This window comes from Pipistrellus kuhlii, unplaced genomic scaffold (genome assembly GCF_014108245.1).
Source record: "Pipistrellus kuhlii isolate mPipKuh1 unplaced genomic scaffold, mPipKuh1.p scaffold_m20_p_7, whole genome shotgun sequence".
Classification (NCBI taxonomy): domain Eukaryota; kingdom Metazoa; phylum Chordata; class Mammalia; order Chiroptera; family Vespertilionidae; genus Pipistrellus; species Pipistrellus kuhlii.
This window is the reverse complement of record NW_023425573.1, coordinates 29,115,058-29,132,655: the sequence shown is the minus strand read 5'-3', so window position 1 is coordinate 29,132,655 and position 17,598 is coordinate 29,115,058. Positions and strand designations below refer to the sequence as shown.

General features: G+C 47.3%; 1 protein-coding gene across 5 annotated transcripts in view; it reads right to left on the bottom strand.

The window, feature by feature from the left end:
• Positions 1-228: 228 nt before the first annotated feature.
• The window catches only part of UBE2F (ubiquitin conjugating enzyme E2 F (putative)), a 29,869-nt gene continuing 12,499 nt past the window's right edge, over positions 229-17,598 (bottom strand). For 2 of the 5 annotated variants that reach the window (XM_045575651.1, XM_045575650.1), the window contains 7 exons: positions 17,432-17,497; positions 12,676-12,776; positions 10,126-10,196; positions 8,707-8,764; positions 6,121-6,153; positions 3,493-3,555; positions 229-1,058 (listed from right to left, as the gene is read on the bottom strand). In XM_045575651.1, the coding sequence (XP_045431607.1) occupies positions 1,008-1,058; positions 3,493-3,555; positions 6,121-6,153; positions 8,707-8,764; positions 10,126-10,196; positions 12,676-12,776; positions 17,432-17,497 (443 nt within the window). In that variant the 3' untranslated portion in view covers positions 229-1,007. The remainder of the gene's footprint in view (positions 1,059-3,492; positions 3,556-6,120; positions 6,154-8,706; positions 8,765-10,125; positions 10,197-12,675; positions 12,777-17,431; positions 17,498-17,598) is intronic. The other 3 variants (XM_045575652.1, XM_036420961.2, XM_036420962.2) reach the window with 2 other exon arrangements.

Here is a 17,598-nt window from a genome sequence, read left to right as displayed (position 1 = left end):
ACCACAGCAGACTGAGGCCACAGGTGTAATGTCAGTGGCATCAGACATTGTTTGGCTGTTTCCCGAGGTTTCTCCTGTCCCTCAGGAGCAAGGGTCTGGGTCTCTGATAAGTAGCTCTGATCCCTGCATACTAGTTCTTAAGCACATGACCCTCAGAAACCCCAGCCCCACTCCAGCCAGTTCCTCTGGGCCAAATGCGACAAAGGACTCCCTGCCTTTCCCCTCAAAAAATCATCCAGCTCTAGCCTCACAGGGTTCTAAAGTTTCTTTGCCCCACCCAGACCTGAAAGCAAGAGCTGGTTTTTAAGACCCAAATTCTCATTGCATTTAGACAGAATGGATGTCTTTCATATTTCCTTTGTATTTCTCTTCAATAATTGCTTGACCCAACATCTGTCTGCTCTATACAATGAAAATACAAACTAAAGAATAGAAAAAAATAATTAAAGCATTAAATTGTACAAATTACAAATCTGTTCCAAAATATACTTACATTAAATAAAATACGCATTTCAGTAAGAGATCTACAGTGAATGACTGCATTCTGGGAAGCCTCAGACACTGAGGCAGGGCTGACATTCATGGGAGGAGATAAGAGACTGCTCATCCAATCACAGTTTGCAGCGTGCTCGGGACCGCCCACCTGCCAGCTCCTGGCAGGTCATTGGCATTGCTGTGCAGGGAAGTGATTTGGGGAAGGTAAGAAGCAAGCTCCGATTCTGAGTTCATTACAACTTCTCAAGCATTTCCTCAGCCTATACAGTACAGTTTCACAAAGTAAACATGTTAAGGTAAGCAGACAACTCTTGAGAGCCCAAACGCATTTTCTTGCTGTATTTATGTGGAACTGTCTACAATGGGCAGTCGTGAAGAGGTTCCTCCGTAGGACATGTCACAGGACCCAGCAGAGCCAGGGTCTGCGGGAAGCGAAGACTGGGAGGGAGGCCCCCTCGAGAGCTGGAGACGACCCTCTAGCACAGACCGTGCTGCAGCGCCCCTCCTATCAATCATCTGGCGTACCGCTTAATGTAGTCTTCCACTTTGTTCCGGAAGTCCTCCTGTGGAATATGGGAAGAGCAAGTTAGTGAGGGTGAGTGACAACTAAGGAAGAAGTGGGAGCCACCGAGCCAAGGGCCCACTGAGAGTTCAGCCTTCCGAAGTCAAGGTGGCAGGGCCACCAGAGGCCTGTGGGGCTGGTTCCCTGTGGGTGCCCACTGTGTGCAAGACACTGTACCAGGGTTACGAGGGCAGGGAGTACAAACAGCAGCTGGAGATCCCAAGACCTTTCATATTGCAGATGGGGAGAGTGAGGCCCACAAGTATGGTCAAGGTCAGGGCACCCGCACTTGTCCACGGATGGTATTGCACTCAAGAGACTCCACAGCCCCTACAAACTCTCATCAAGTCACTACCACAGTGCCCAGAAGCCAACAATACTCCCAGCTCCTAAGGAACTACAGCCCAGGCTCAATGGATGTGAAGTGAAGGCCCCAAGGCACCCTCCACCCAAAGGTGCCTCTGCTGAACTCCAATATCCTTTGCTCTCATCATCTCACCCAGGACAAAGCCTGGAGTCCACATCTTCAGAAGGCCCTGTGTGCTCAGGCCGCTATGCCTCCCACATCTCTCTTTATCCCCCCGTGGCCATGCAGCCAGACCCCCTGTGTTCACATCTGGGGCTCTGCTCCTTCCTGGTGAGTCTCTCAGCAGAGAATAGGGGCTAATAAGAGGCCCTCCCTCTCGGAGTCAGGAGAACAGATGTACTCTGGGAGGAGTATGGGACAATGCCTGGCACCTGGGAGGGCCACTCAGGGTTGCTGATACTGTCGATTCACCACTGCCCTCCTGCTCAAGTAACGTGGCCCCTGTGCTCTGCCCCGAACACCTGGAGCACGCTGCCACCTTGGGGCCTTTGCACTGCTGTCAGTCTCTGGAATACTGTTCCCTGAGATCCACCTGGCTCCCTTCACATCTATAGTTACATCTAATCGGAAAGGCTTTCCCTGAACATCCTCCGTAAAGTGCAACCACCCCCCCCCCCACCTCCCCTCTTCCATGTTGATGGCTTATCTCTGCTCTGCCTCCTCCCACTAGAATGCACGCTGCACGGGGACAGAGACTGTCTGTTCACTGATCCCCCTGAGCACTGAGCATCTCATCTGGTACTTAAGCGGTCAACCTTGGGATGAAAATAACTACAAGAGAAAGTGAGCACAGATACAACATGATCGTGACTCGACATCAGGATGCAGGTTGGTCTGGGCACATCTAAGAGTTCATGTGGAGGCATCACCATTTGACCGATTTTAGCACCATCTGACTGGGAGAAGTTTATTAATTGCAAACCTGCCCTTATATCATACAAAGAATAGGAAGCAGCCTTCCAAGACAGACAGAACCAGAGCCATCTGTATGAGCTTTCTCACAGCTTCAGTCTGCCCTTGACAAGGTTGAGTCCAAAGGGCTGGAATAATTGCACGCTGATTGGTCCCTGTCAGCAGTAGTGACAAGTGGAGTGAGTACAACATAAAGGAAGCCCCCTGAAAGGCTCTGGGCCCAGGAACAGCCTGCGAAGCTAGTCAGCAGTGGACCAACTGGGGTGTTGCTGGGCAACCCCCAGCCAGGGTGGCCCGGAGATGGCAGGGGCAGAGCCATCTCCACCCTCCACCTGTCCTGGAGGCCTGTGCTGCCCCAACCTCTTCTCAGGTCACCTGCCAAACGACCCTCCTCTGCCTGACCCTTCAGTTCCACAGTAGAACCTACTGCTCCCCAAAGTGCCTATCACTGGCTTCCTGAGTCTGCATGGAACACATGCTGGGCACTCCAAGGAATCAGGTGGCCCCTGCAAGGCTCAACAAGCTGCTAGCTTCCTCCCAGTCCCACAGCCGGCTCCTAGGCCCCTGTGCAGATCCCAGACCCTGCCACATGCTTTGTAAAGACATGTATACAAGGATATTTACTACATTACTATTGTAGTAGGGGGGGGGGGGGGAGTGGGAAAAACCAAGTGCCCACCAGTAAGAGAATGGCTGAATAAGTATGTAGAGCTGCTTATGAGACATTGAAGGGTTCTGAAAGTAGAAGAGTGACACTTCATGCATTGACTTGGAGGGAAAAGGTTAAAAGGGATTGAGACTGGAGTAATGAATATGACCCCATTCATTACACAGTCATAGCTCTGGGAAAGGTGTGGAAGGTGAGGAGGCTGCTGGGGGCCCAGAGGGCACTTAGGGCATCACGCCACCCACGGTCCCTTTTATGTTCCGATGCTGCTAAAGGTAAAGAAACAGTATACCAGATTCTATTACGAATTCTCTCCCAATAAAACACGTGTCTGACCTGGGGTCAAACACTTCACTGAAAGCATTTTATAATGGCATTGTGACATGCCATTATAAAATGCTTTAAATTCCAGTCCTGGATCCCACCATTCTCAACTTTGCGCTATCAGTTACCAAGCACACCAGCCAGGAGCTTCCTATCCCCGCCTACCTTGTCCCTCAGGTGATGCTCTGCAGCCTCGATATTCAGTGGGTCATCAAAGTTCAGAAGATCCTTAAAGATAGAAAAATAACATAAACAAGGGAAAGACTCTCTTTCTCTGCTGTGATACATCTTCATGTTAAGAACTAGGCAACTGCCGGGACCGGTTTGGCTCAGTGGATAGAGCGTCGGCCTGCGGACTGAAAGGTCCCGGGTTTGATTCCGGTCAAGGGCATGTACCTTGGTTGCGGGCACATCCCCAGTGGGGGTTGTGCAGGAGGCAGCTGGTCGGTGTTTCTCTCTCATCGACGTTTCTAACTCTCTATCCCTTTCAATTCCTCTCTGTGTAAAATCAATAAAATATATTAAAAACACACACACACACACAAAAAAACACACTAGGCAACTGAAACCGACCAGCACACTGCAGAATGAAGCCCGGGAAGCTGAGGAGGAATCCACTATGAAGCTACAGAGCACTCAACTTATACTTGGTCCTACATGGTGATGAATAGCTAAAGAAGGGGGAGAGAGGTCATGTTTAGAGGTAACTGTCCTAAATTGATGAAAATGGGGGCAAGAGCAATCACATTAATTTCTAATGCTATTGGTAACTAGAGAATGAAAAACCAGTCATTATGAGCTTTCCAAGTTAAAGTCCCATTATTTTTTTCTTTCAAAATTAATTCCCCTCCTTCATTTTGTCATTAACAACTTTGCCTTTGTTAAGTCTGTGGTTTCTACTATATTTGACCTTAACTGCAGTTCCCTTTGATCTTCAAACTCGCCTTCCAAAGTATCATCACAGCCTGTAACCCAAGTGAATGCAGGATGGTGCCTTAGGTGGGTGTCCCAGGTCCTTCGGGGTGGGGGGCACCAGCCCTCTTCTACCTTAGGAAAGCCCTGGGATGGCTACTCCCCTTCCCTGAAGCAACACCAGGGATTTCAGACGGGCCATGTCTGATCTATGCTGAGTGTTCCTCCTCTACCCAGGCAGTAAGGTTGGTTTTATAATGAACCCCCGCTTTCCAAAGCCACAGAAGGACCATCGTAGACAACCATATTCCTCCAGGGCAAGTGCTAAATTTGCGGACTGTATTCCTGATTTGAAAATAAATATTGACAAAGAAAGAAAATATAACAAAGAAAAACTATAAATCTCTATGGTCATTTATGGATTAAACTCTAAGACCTGAAAACAGGTAAAAATAAAGTACATATCAGACAAGACACCCAGTGTGTACAAAGACCACACCAGACACACAGAATTCCTTATCTTCTTTACCACACACACACCTTTGACCTAAAATGACTAAACTGGTTGGAATAACCATTAGAGATTTAATTAGCAACCTAGATTGGCTCATTAGAATTTGGGAGGTTTGGAACACTTGGATGGGTGAAGATTATACCAGATCTCTTTAAGAGAAAGAAAGAAAATTCCAAGGAGCCACCATTATTTCCTCCCTTTAATTCCCTTGCGAGTTGCTAGTCACAATCATTTCCGATTCAGGGCCAAGGCACCTGGAGGAAGCAGGATGGTTTCGGGTCTGTTCCGCTGTGGTGGAGAACGGCACTGAGCATCGGCCCCTGTGCTCTCCAGCTGACAGAGGCCTGGCTGCCAGGCAGAGTGTGAACCACGCTCAGGCCGCGCTGCTCCAGAAATAACCATTCTCTTATATGAAAGTCAAAAACAGAATCACAGCGGAACGACTGGGCCCAGCAGAAAATCGTCCAGATGCTCGTTCCCCTTAGTATTACCTTCTCATGGAGACTAAGGGAGGTCTGAAATCAGCAAGCGTTGGTTGTGTTCCAGGTGTTGCCAAATGACATCACGTCAGAAGGCAAGGAAGATGGGGACCTGGAGTCCAATTGTGAGGCTGTTTTTTGCTGAATCCAAGAATAAGAAGCCTGTGGCCTCTGACAACAGGTTGAGGACAGCAGCACCACCTCAAGGTCCATCCACTCTGAGCCAGGAAGCTGTCCCTCCAACAGCCACTGTCCTGTGGGCTGTCCTGGACAGCCTCATTTTCATGTAGGTTTTACCAACAGCAGCACAGCTTCTTTCTTTCCTCCAAAGAGGTTAATTTCTTTTTTGATCAAAAACTCCCAAGGAACACATAACAATATATAAAAATCTAAACTCCAGCTTTCAGCTGTGCCCGTCTTAGTTTTTTCCCATGCCCCTTCCTGTCCTACAGCCCTGCCATGACGAGCTGTTTTCTGAAGACAGTGAACTCTGTTGGCAGCTCATCACTAATACGAGAATGACTCAAAGGTTCTGGGTTTGTGTAAAGCCTCAAGAGGGATGAGCACATCCTCCTTCACTCACACTAGGACACGTGGGAGTGAATAGGGCTATAGGCTGGGCTGCTGTGAGAGCAGACGGAGGGGTCTGCCAGAGGACCCACCCCCACGTGAGGAGACTGAAGCCACCGACCTGGCTTGGGGGATGGGGATGCTGTGCCACCAGGCACCTCCCACATGTCACTGCAAACCACCTCAGGACCAGTCTCACAAAAGTGTGACAGGAAAGGGGTCAGTATGGACATGGTGCTGTCTTTAATCCCAGAGTTATTCTTATGGGCTAACAATAAGGGAACCAGAGAAGCTTGGGATTTTGGTCAATATACTTACCGTAAACAAAGAGTTTAATCCCCAAACAACATCCTGGAATGAGGAAAAAAGAAAACAAGTTTCAGGCTCCTATGCACAGCCTTTCAAACCCGTAAGAAATATGTACTGGCCCATATAAAAATTCATCTTATCAGGCTTTGTTTTCCCCAAGCCATAAAATTAAAACAACTTCTCTCATTATAATCACAGAGTAGGAAATTCAGAAGTGAGCAGTCACAGACAGTGAGTGTAAAATCAGAGAACAGAAACTGCCTTCCCAGGTCGACGAGTCCAATCCTGGGTGATAACAGCCCTTAGGCAACTTCTGCACAGGACACCCTGACCTCACAGGACCACTCACCTGTCACTCCCAGGCAGAGTCCACCCACCTTTAAGATAAACTCTGCTGTTTTGGGATCTGTTGCTTCTTGGGGACCAGATCACCCACCATCCCACTGAATCTTAATAATTTTGCTCTAGTTACTTCAAAAATCAAGGGAGACATTTTTTTTTTTAATTCAAAAATCAGAAATTTTAACTAAAATGACAGAAACCCACTTTCTCTCAGGACTGATTGTGATGGAGGACTCTCATTAGGCTCTCTCCTGGGCTTCCTTTCACTAGCACAAAGGGGCTTGTCTGTTGCAGGCCTACTCTCATTCTCCTCTGATACACTGCTAGTACTATTTTAATTGCCCTCTCGTCTATCCCCACACCACTCCTCCGTCCGTCCATCCATCCTTCTGGTGTGAGGCAGGCCTAAGGCCAGAGCTGAGGGTGAACACCAGCTCTCAGGCTGAAGGAGCTTCCACAGGCGAGTTCCCACAGAGAACTCATCTGGGAGAGGATGTGAGGTGCTGCCAGGAAGAGGGATGGCAGGAGGGAGCACCTGCCAAGTTGAGGGACTGCCTGTACAGAAGCTAGGTCCCAAGAGGGCAGGGCACGCCCAGGGTGTGGTAAGAAAAGGCCAGGCTAGGCTGCCCATGGCAGTAGAGACCACACCTCATGAGGAGCCACGGTCATGACCACAGGAAGTCGGCACTGTCCCGACTTTGGGACAGGGCCCCAAAGGCCTTTCCTGTGTTCTTCTTCCCCCAAAGTGCCTACTCAGTAATCCACAACACCTGCCAGTCCCTTCTGGCCACAGAGTGGTCTGCACACGAGTCTGCAGCTGTCTACCGAGAGGTGTGGTCAGGTCCAGTCGCCTGCCGGGCCCCTCTGATCCACACGTGTCTCTGGGCCTGTGTCCTCTAAGAACAGTGCCACTGCAATGCGTCTACTGTCCTCTTCCGAGAGCCGAGGAACAGGAATGAGGAGGGTCCCAGAGACCAACCACTCAGTCAGCATATGATGGATACAGTCAGGTTTCTGCGCATTATTTTAGAAGGCAGGGCCTAAAAGTTAGTCTGTGAAGCATTGTGGGAAAAGAAGCCCAGCACCCACAGGGGAGGGCCCAGGACTGTCCTATCCTGCTCAGCGTCACCCTTCTGACACAAGGTATGGCGCCCAGCGCATCTTCGTGCATCTGGCCCAAACTTAAGACTCAAGTAGTTTTAGTTGTTGCAACTTTTATAATCCATGCACAACCGAAGTAAAGGTGCCATGTGGGGAGAACACCGCTTTTGAGAGAGGGCAGCATGTGCAGTGCACAGCCAGCTCTCAGAGCCTTGCAAACAGGCTGGCTTGACATCTACAGCCCTTTTAGACTGCCGGGCTAAGACTGTCGGCCTCAGGGAGGAGTCACCGGGAAGATAGCATGGCCTAGGTGACCTTGTGCTGAGTCTGGGGCAAAGTGAGCTGGGAACCAAGGTGCCCACACCAGCATGGGGCAGGCACTCTCCTGGGCAGTGTCAACCCAACACAGACAGGGCAAAGGTGACAATGGTTTGGAACTGTTTCCATTAGTCAAAAAGGATGGTGATAGGTAGCTGTTCACTAGCAAGTGAACACTGGCCCAAGCCTGACTACTTCTGAGAGTGAACAGGCCACAGGAAGAAGCCCTAGGTGTCTTCTGGGTACCACTGCAAAAACGCCTTGAGGGGAGGCTACAGATGGTGGCTCACACAGGCACCATGACTTCAGCTCTGAAAGCAACTCAAGCCTATGATGTGGAAGCAGGTGGGTCATTTATTTAGTCCCCGTGGCTCCCTTCTCTACAACCCTCCCCAAAGCAGACCCGGCCGCTGTCCTGCCGCCCCTCCTCTGTGCAATGTACCTCTGGGTAGCTCAAAAGGGACACACAAAAGTCACACCTCCCCTTCTACTGGCAACTCTCCTCACCTTTAAGGGTGAGACACGATACAAGACTAGGGTGGGGGGTAGGAGGATAGAAAAAAAACCCTGCAGATCATATGAAGCAAGATGGTAAAGGGCAAAGGCAGAGCAGATGACCTGACACGCTCCCTAAATCGTAGAGAATGGGGACAGAGGGACTGACTGGGCGAGTGCGTGGCTAGCAGCCCCTGGTGGTAGTGGGTAGTGGGGAGAGGAAGCGCAGGGTGTGCCTGGCCTCCTGTGTGCACCAGACAGAAAGGACATGGCTGTTCTTACAGGTGACTGTTACTGAGGGAGAGGTTTCCGGGCACGGCTGTGGTCAAAGGCACCTACCTTTAATGTCCTTGTGGGAGCCCAGCCAGTGCCGTCGATCGAATGTTCCCTCAGTAAACTGGAACAGAAAGCTCAGTGGTCAGCGAATCCTCACTAAAATGAACTTTCCATATTTTGAAAATTTATTACTAAGGTTCCTTCTGGTGAAAAATTAGTTTAGCATTGCCAAATTACATCACGCTGCTGCTTGACCAGAACCCAATAGGTCCAAGGAGACGGAGCACCCTCAGCGCTTTCTGCCCTGCTTCTCTCCTGTGCCACCACTAGTTTATAGCTGATGCCACTGTCCCCATGGGCATGCCCACTTTTTTTTTTAAACATTTTTTTAAATCCTCACCTGAGGATATATTTTTGTTGATTTTAGAGGGAGAGGAAGAGAGATCCATGTTAGAATTACCCATCAGCCACCTCCTGTACACACCTTGACCAGGGGTCAAACCTGCAGCCCGATATAGGTGCCTTGACCAGGAGCAGGCCCATAACCTTTTGGTGCACAGATGATGCTCCGAGACACCTGGCCAGAGTGGGGTGTCCACCTTTTTCATATTGACTGGTAAGGACTTTCACAAACAATGTAATCCAGTTGCTCTTCGCTTTTGACTTTGTGTTTTTATATTTTTAATCTTAACCTATCAATGTTTATGGCTTCTCTAGCTAGCATCTGCTAAATTCCAGTCATACTCTGCTAATAATTTGATTTCTCATAAGTCAGCAAAAGTGACAAGAGGGATTCCTGCTGCAGATCTAGTTCTGAGTGAGGAAGGGGACATGAGCACAGGTGAGAGCCCAGGGAGAAAGCTGGACCATATGCTACTTATCACTTGAAACTGAAGATGGCACAGGTTGGAAGTTTCAATACTTACAGGACAGACACTTCAGAGGGAAGATGCCTTCTAAACAGGTACTCTTATAAAATGTACTCTTAACTATAAAAAAGAAGGCTGACATGAAGAGGAGGCACCACACATGAGGTGGGAAAATGGGTGCTAACTGCACTTGTAAGAAAGGACGAGGAATCCGCTGTCCGTGCAGCTGGGAGCAGTCACAGGGTGCACACTGCCTTTCAAAGGTGATAATGTTAGTGAAAGGAGAACGTTTTCTTCCCGGATTTCATTAGTGAAATTTTCCCCTCTTAGCTAAAATCAGCCACATGGAGGGAATGTGGCTTCATGAAAACAGGACTGGAAAAGGGCGAAGGCTCCTGGAGGGCGGATGCATGACAATGCACAGCCTTGTCCAGCAAAGGGCGTAGGAGGCCTCCGGTCTGAAGGCAGCAGCCAGGCATGGAGTGCAGCCACAAGCCCCAAGGGAGGTCTCCCAACCCTCCCAATCTGGCCAAGCTTCAAAATCTTCCTTCTAGAACCCCAAGGCTCACACACAGTGCTCAGCAATGTGGAAGACAGACAGAAGAGGACTCACCTCAGACATATCTCGCCCGTCTCTGTGATGTTGGGGTGCCAGATCCTGGTCAAGCATCTCACTTTGGGTGGCTGCAATGCAGAGAGAGAGGTCACAGGCCTTCCAAACATGTCACAGACCACAGCCTCACCACGTGCTCACCCAGTCCCTTGTTCTCCTCACTAGGCATTCAACCTCGATACTGGCTCACATCACCCATGCGGGCCTGTGTTGTCACCTGTACCCACATGTGCTAGTCTTGCTGGTAAAGCCTGCCGTGCCCCCAACCAAACCCTCTACAAGCCCTGGGGCCTGATGGTGACTGGGCCCACTGTGAGGAGGAGCCCACATGCACTCCAGGGGGGGTCTGCAACGCTCTTGCCCAGTGCCAACAGGACCCCATAGATTTCCTCTGGTGGAGCTGCTGAGCTGTGGTGTCTGAAGTCACTGCTCCCGAAGTGGTGCCATTCCCTATGTGTATTCCTGAAGATGCCACTGCCATCTTCCTAGATGGAAATCTGATCCATTTACACTCACAGCAGGGAGAATGAAACGAGTACTGGGAAATAAGGCAGTTCAACATTGTTTATGATGTGGTGTGTTGAATCAAGTTGTTCTTTTAAAACTATAAAAACAGCCTGGTCAGTGTGGCTCAGGGGTTGAACCAGGAGGACAGTTCGATTCCTGGTCATGGCACATGCCCAGGTTGCGGGCTCACCCCAATAGGGGCTGTGCATGAGGCAGCCGATTGATATTTCACTCTCACATCATGTTTCTCTCTCCCTTTCCTGTCTTTTCTCTAAAAATCAATTTAAAAATATTAAAAAGCAAACATTCTTTCTCAGCACTATCATGAATTTTCTTCTTTAAAAAAAAAGTATATTTTATTGATTTTTTACAGAGAGGAAGAGAGAGGGATAGAGAGTTAGAAACATTGATGAGAGAGAATCATCGATCAGCTGCCTCTTGCACACCCCCTACTGGGGATGTGCTCGCAACCAGGTACATGCCCTTGCCCAGAATCGAACCCGGGACCTTTCAGTCCGCAGGCCGACGCTCTATCCACTGAGCCAAACCGGTCCCGGCATGAATTTTCTTATTGATTTCAAAAAAACAAAACAAAACCCAAGATATCATGAGACTTCTAAAAAATGATTCGTCCAACTATGCAAATATAGGTGTCTAAGGATTACAGATTTAGGTACAGAGTAAGTTTAATACGCTCATCTGCTTTTCGGCAAATGAATGAGTGCATTTGACAGGGAGATGCTATGATAGCCTACACTCCAATGAGGCCTGCAGGCTGAAGAAGGGAGGCCAGGCTGTATAACTCTCTCTAATGGGCAACTGAATTTAGCGAACTATTGAGTAACAATATAGTTAACTAGTAGGTACCTGACTATAGTTAACACTGTGGGCAGACTGAATCACTGGCCGGCTCAGCACCTGAAGGAACCAATCTCTCTCCCTTTCATGGAGTCCTGGCCTGCACATGGTCACCCCATGTGTATCTGTCTGCTTCTGCCCCCTTTTCTCCTTGTTCCTTGCACAGACACCTCTATTGTCAATGGCCCTCTTAACTGAAACCTCTGCATGAGAACCATGGACCCAGATTCAGACACTTTCCAAACAGAACTGTTCTTGCAGACCCTGCCACCCTCAAAATGAGATAAACAGGAAATAGTCCAACCACCCACCCCAGTGGCTGGCACTGCATCCATACATCCCAGGGCCAAGAAATGACGGCCACTGCAGGGAAAGGGATTCTTCAGTGGACAAGCGGTTAGGCATTAAAACTCATGAGAGTCCCACTCAGAGCTCCGTCCTGATGCAGGAAACACACAGGTGAGAGCCACAGAGCACTGGAGGAAGTGGAGATGAGCTATTGGGTCTAGGCCTCTTTAAAGCATTTCATAACATGAAAAACTCATGAAAGAAAAGTAGACTTGACTGCAATGATGAGACAAAAAACCAACTTTTACAGAACAACAACAGGAGACAGGAAAAAACAAGGAAAATATTTACAGCACAGCTAAGAAAACTAAAAATAGTTTCGCATACTTTCTGTGTAAGAAAAACAAATACCCAATGGATCAAAGGGCTAAGCACAAAACAGCTCATAAAAAAACATGAATAGCTAATAAGTAGAAAACAGTATTTAATATCCTACTTATGAAAGTTCAAATGACAATTAGAAAACATTTATTTCCTTCAAAATGGCAAAAAGGAAAAAAATAATAAAAATATGCCATCTTGATGAGTTTAGGAAAAGGGGATATTCAAGCACTAACGGTGAAGCTGCCAATTGGCTCAAGGTCTCTGGAGGGGCGGGGCTGTGGTCCCATGGCAGACTGCCCAGCAGTCCTCACAAGCACTTGTTCACAAAAGACATCTCTCTGCTAGGACTCTAGATACTGCTGCTGAGTGACACTACCCACAAAACATCAGGATTTCATGCTCAGTCCCCGGACTGGGTGGGTAACAGGGGACACAGTTCAGGGAGTGCCGGGCCCTGTTATGGCCACCCAGCCATGTGAAGGGGAAACAGGGGCTCAGGCACAGGCTACTCACCACCATGTTGTATGCATCAGGAACTTCTGTTTCAAACTGAAATTTTCCACCCTGGTAGTAACCCTCATCTATCAAAAAAACACAACACAAAACAAAAAATCCTTTAAAATAAAAAAAAGAAAAAGAAAACAAAAGCAAACACCTGTTAGGATATGGCAAACACAGAGGAGAAAGAGCTCATAAGAGGACTCAGGGTCCTTTGTCAGGCTACCAGATCCTGCCCGAACTGGTTCAGACACCTCTCCACTACGCCTGCCTGCTCTTGGCCTCCTCCCTGACCCGATGTCCTCCTCCTTCTGAAGACTGGCTCCTCCTCTTCAGTCTCCAGAACCCTGACCTAAGCAGCCTGCTCTCCCCCAGGCCTACCTATTCTGCCCTGCAGCACCCAGCATGTCCCCTCATCACATCTCGACAGGTAACACCCTATTTAAGTTGCGTGGTCACCTGTTTGCTGCTGGTCTCCCCATGAACGTCAGGTCCGTGGAGTAAGGGACTAGTGGTGACTGCTGAACGCCCAGTGCCTGGCACATGGCTTTTGGCTGCTTAACAAAGGTTTACTAGGACAGACCCTGTGCAGGGCACTGCTCCAAGCCCTGGGGACACATCCTTGTACCAGACAAAATTGCTGCCTCGCTAATGTGCCTGGTCAACAGCTGGGGGGCGGGCATGCAGGAGGCCCAGATTTGCAGTGGTACCTCCATGCCACTCCCCAGGTCTGCAGACCCCACAGCACTGTGCCAATGTCCTTAACTGTGCCACCAGACACACTGCCTCTTCTAGAGTCCATGTGCAGGTGAGGCAGGTACCTGGATGTAAACGCTGCCAGCTGCCACCAGCAGAGGGCGCAGGGCATGAATTTGACAAAATTAACCCATCTTTAAATTAAAACAAAGGTTTAACTTCACCCAAACTATTTCTCATCAGGAACAAATCAGCAATACTACATCTTACCACTTCCCTCAGCTGTTTACACAAAATAAACATTTAATATCTGCTTCTTGCATTTGGTTTTGATTTTGTTGTCCAACTAGCTTTCATTTTTAAGCCCGTCTTTCTGTGGTTTCTTTCTTTGGTATTACGCTTAAAAGGTCTTTCTAAGCTCTGGCTGGTCTTTTTCACTGGTTAGAACCTTGGTGCTTGAACTGAAGGGTCATGGGTTCGATTCCCAGTCAAGGGCTCTTACCTGGGTTGCAGGTTCAATCCCTGGCCCTCATCGGGGCGTTTGTGGGAAGGAACCAATTGATGTATTGTATATCTCTCTCACATCGATGTTTCTGTCTCTCTCCCTCTCTCTGTTTCCCTCTCTCCCTTCAATTCTATCTAAAATCAATGGAAAAATATCCTCAGGTGAGGATTAACAACAAGAAATGATACCAGAATTTAATAAATGAATTTAGCAAGGTAACAAGACACATGATCAATATATTTTAAAAAATCAAATGCATTACTTGGCCAGTGTGGCTCAGTGATTGAGTGTCAACCTATGAACCAGGAGGTAACAGTTCAATTTACAGTCAGGGCATATTCCCAGGAAGGGGCATACAGGAGGCAACAAAAAATTATTCTCTCTTATCATTGATGTTTCTTTCTCTTTCGCTCCCTTCTCTGAAATTAACAAAAATTTTTTTAAAATTATCAACTGTATTTTTATATACTAATAACAAGTAAAATAGAAAATTTTAAAATATCATTTACAACAACTTCAAAAAGCATGGAATCCTTAGCGACATATTTAACAAAGTGCTTGCAGGACCTTTATACACACCAATACTACAAAATGCTGCCAAGAGAAAGTAAAGAAGGCTTAAGTAGATGCAGATGTTCAGCATGCTCTTGGATTGGAATACTCAATATTGTAATTCACTTCTTGTTGGGCTGATGTATAATGTCAACACAGTCTCACTAAAAATTAAATCCACGGTGAGATACAATTTCACACCCTGATAAGTATGTAAGAGAGTAGGAGAGTCGGAAATTGTCACACATTGCTAGTTGGTATATGGCACAACCACTTTAGAAAGTTTCTTAAAAAAAAATTAAATATATCTTTCCCATGACTCAGATATTCCATTCTTTTTTTTTAATTATTATTTTTTTAAATTGATTTCAGAGAGGAAGGGAGAGGGAGAGATAGAAACATCAATGATGAGAGAAAATGAGAATCACTGCCTGTCTGCCTCTTGTATGCCCCACACTGGGGATCAAACCTTCAACCCAGGCATATGGCCTGACTGGGATTCTCTATCATCATTGATGTTTCTATCTCTCTGAACCATCTCTGAAATAAAAATATATATATATTTTAAAAAAAATTAGTACATTTTATTGTTTGTAATTTTATACCCCAATAAATGTACTTACAAAGGAAAACCTAAAATTAAAATAATAATTGTTCTTTATGTCCACAGCCCCCTCTGCCTAAAAGCCTCCATACCACAGTGGGGCAGGCTGAGGGACCTCCACAGACCAGCTGGGCAACTGTGACCTGGCGGGCCCAGTGTGTCACCCCTCACAGGAGGCTCTGGGGGAGAGATGAGCCAGTGTTTGGGGTTTTGATTTGTTTTGTTTCACTTGCTAATATTTTTTGTTTTCTTTTATGAGTCCATGTGAAGACTTTGTTTTCTCCTAAATTCATTTCTTTTCTTCTGTCACCAAATTTCAGTTCCATCTTTTCTCTGAAGAGCATATTTATTTCCAAGCATGAGGGACACTCCAAAAACCACCAAAACTGAAATGTCATCAAGTTGCCTGAAGCCAGCCAAAGAGCTTTGAGCTTCAAACACAGAAGCAGCTCCTCCACCCTGAGCACCCAGTGCCGAAATGTCACACATTCATTCCTGGGCTTTCAGACCCAGCCCAAAGATTACTGGCTGCAAATGATCCAGTGTCTACACCATCTGCTTCATCCATCCTTAAAACTCTACTTCTTAGGCACATGTCAGTTTTTTCAATACTAAAAGGAGTGTGACTCCAGAAAGTCTTTTAAAAACCAGGCTATCGGGCCAGTGTTCAGGGCTGGCAGATAGCACCCTGCTTCACTTAACTGAGGGCAGGAGCCACAGGCTCTCTGACTCAGTATGTGAGGAGCGCGCTGGGCACACAGCTCCCGGCGACAATTATGTCCCTGACGTGCACATATCACAAACAGAAATCCTATTATAAATACTCAGTTACAGGCACAGAAACACAAGTTCCTTTTAACCTGATCCAACAGAGAATACCAAAACCATACAATTGAGCTCTGTTTTCAAGAACAACAGAAAGAATATGAAAGACAGTGTCATATACATAATCGTTGTGATGGGGGGGGGGGGAGGCAGAGGAAGGGGGATGCAATTTAAAAAAAAAGAAACATTTAACCAGAGGTTTGACACAAACCCACTCCAGGAAAATAGTGACAAGCATGGCAAAGTCCAACAGGTGGCTTAGAAGGACACAACCACAGAATCCCTGAGAGCCATTGACAATGCCCAGAAAGACGGAGAGCAATGTTTTTACTACAAATACACAACTCTGAGACAGCTTACTCATCAGAGAACCAGTCTTCTTCCCCACAACAATTTCTGAAAATACCCTGCACTGGTGATCTGAGTCACCAGGAAACACAAAGTGCTCGGCGCCCTTCAATAAAACCAGCAGAGCATGCAGTGGTTTTATGAAGGTGACCAAGAGTGGTCACCATTTCACCTTTCAACTTGCAGTCCCGAGTCTGGTTATCTCTGGGCGTCAGGCATATACAACAGCCCATTCAGGTTTAACTCTATCCTAGTGCCACTCATCTTAGTGGAAATGGTCACAGACTGAATTTATGTTCATGTCCCAGAGCAGCTTATAGACCACCATATAGATTCAATAAATTTTTAAAACTTTCCAAGCACATTTTAAAAATGGGATTTCTCCTGTTATTATAAAAAAATTTTTTTACAGGAAACTCTCTCTCTCTCTCTCTCTCTCTCTCTCTCTCCCTCTCTCCCTTTAGGAAGACAATTTCAGGGCTTATTTGGTGGGTCATTATCACCTACTGAAATTCTGCATTCTTTCACTTTTAAATTAGCTAGTGACTCCTGAGTCTGCTTCTCATTCCCTCTATCCTCCACATACAGCACCCTCACTTCCTCCACAACATTCCTTTTCCCTCTATTTAATTCCTTTGCTCCTCCCCTTCTCTCTCTCCCTCCCACTGGCACCACGCCCATTGCCCAAGGTAATGCTGGCCCTGTGCTGGAACCTGGATCCTTTGGAGCTGCACTGTGAACAGAAAACCAGTCTTTCCTCCCGTTGACCAGTGTGACCAGGGAAGAGACGAGCACCTGCAGCTGAGACACTTATCAGTCCCAAGGAGGACAGCTGGCACCCTGCCCTATCCACCTGTGCTGCACTCAGCCATCTGCGTAGCCTCACAACCCCCCTGGGAGATAGGCCCGTTCCATCCCACTCCATGCAGGTGGGCCGTGGCTGAGGGGTCAGGAAGTGATTTCATGGTCCCACAGCTGCTACCGACAGAGCAGAATCTGAACCACAGTGCACACTCCTCACCACACACCAGCAACCTGTCCTTGTACACTGTGGCCTGGTCTGTCCTAGTTATTGGAATGAATGCCTCAGATTCACAGCATAGGCTCTATTTGACCATAAAGTATTTATTTTGTTGTCATACGGAAAGGTCATTACTGTCATAAACTCAAAAAATTAGAGGACAAAGATTATTTGGGCAGCCTTTAAAATTTGCTGTGTAAGAAGTATATAAAAATATTACCTGGGGTCACAGTTAGCTGAAAGCAATGAAGCTTGTTTGGATCAGGAAAATGCACTTTACATGTACCTGCAAGAGAAATAGCATGTCAGGAAGTTTTTACTGGGACCCAAATAAGAAACAGTTCATATCACAGCCCACTGTACCCATAAATACTATATATTAAAAAT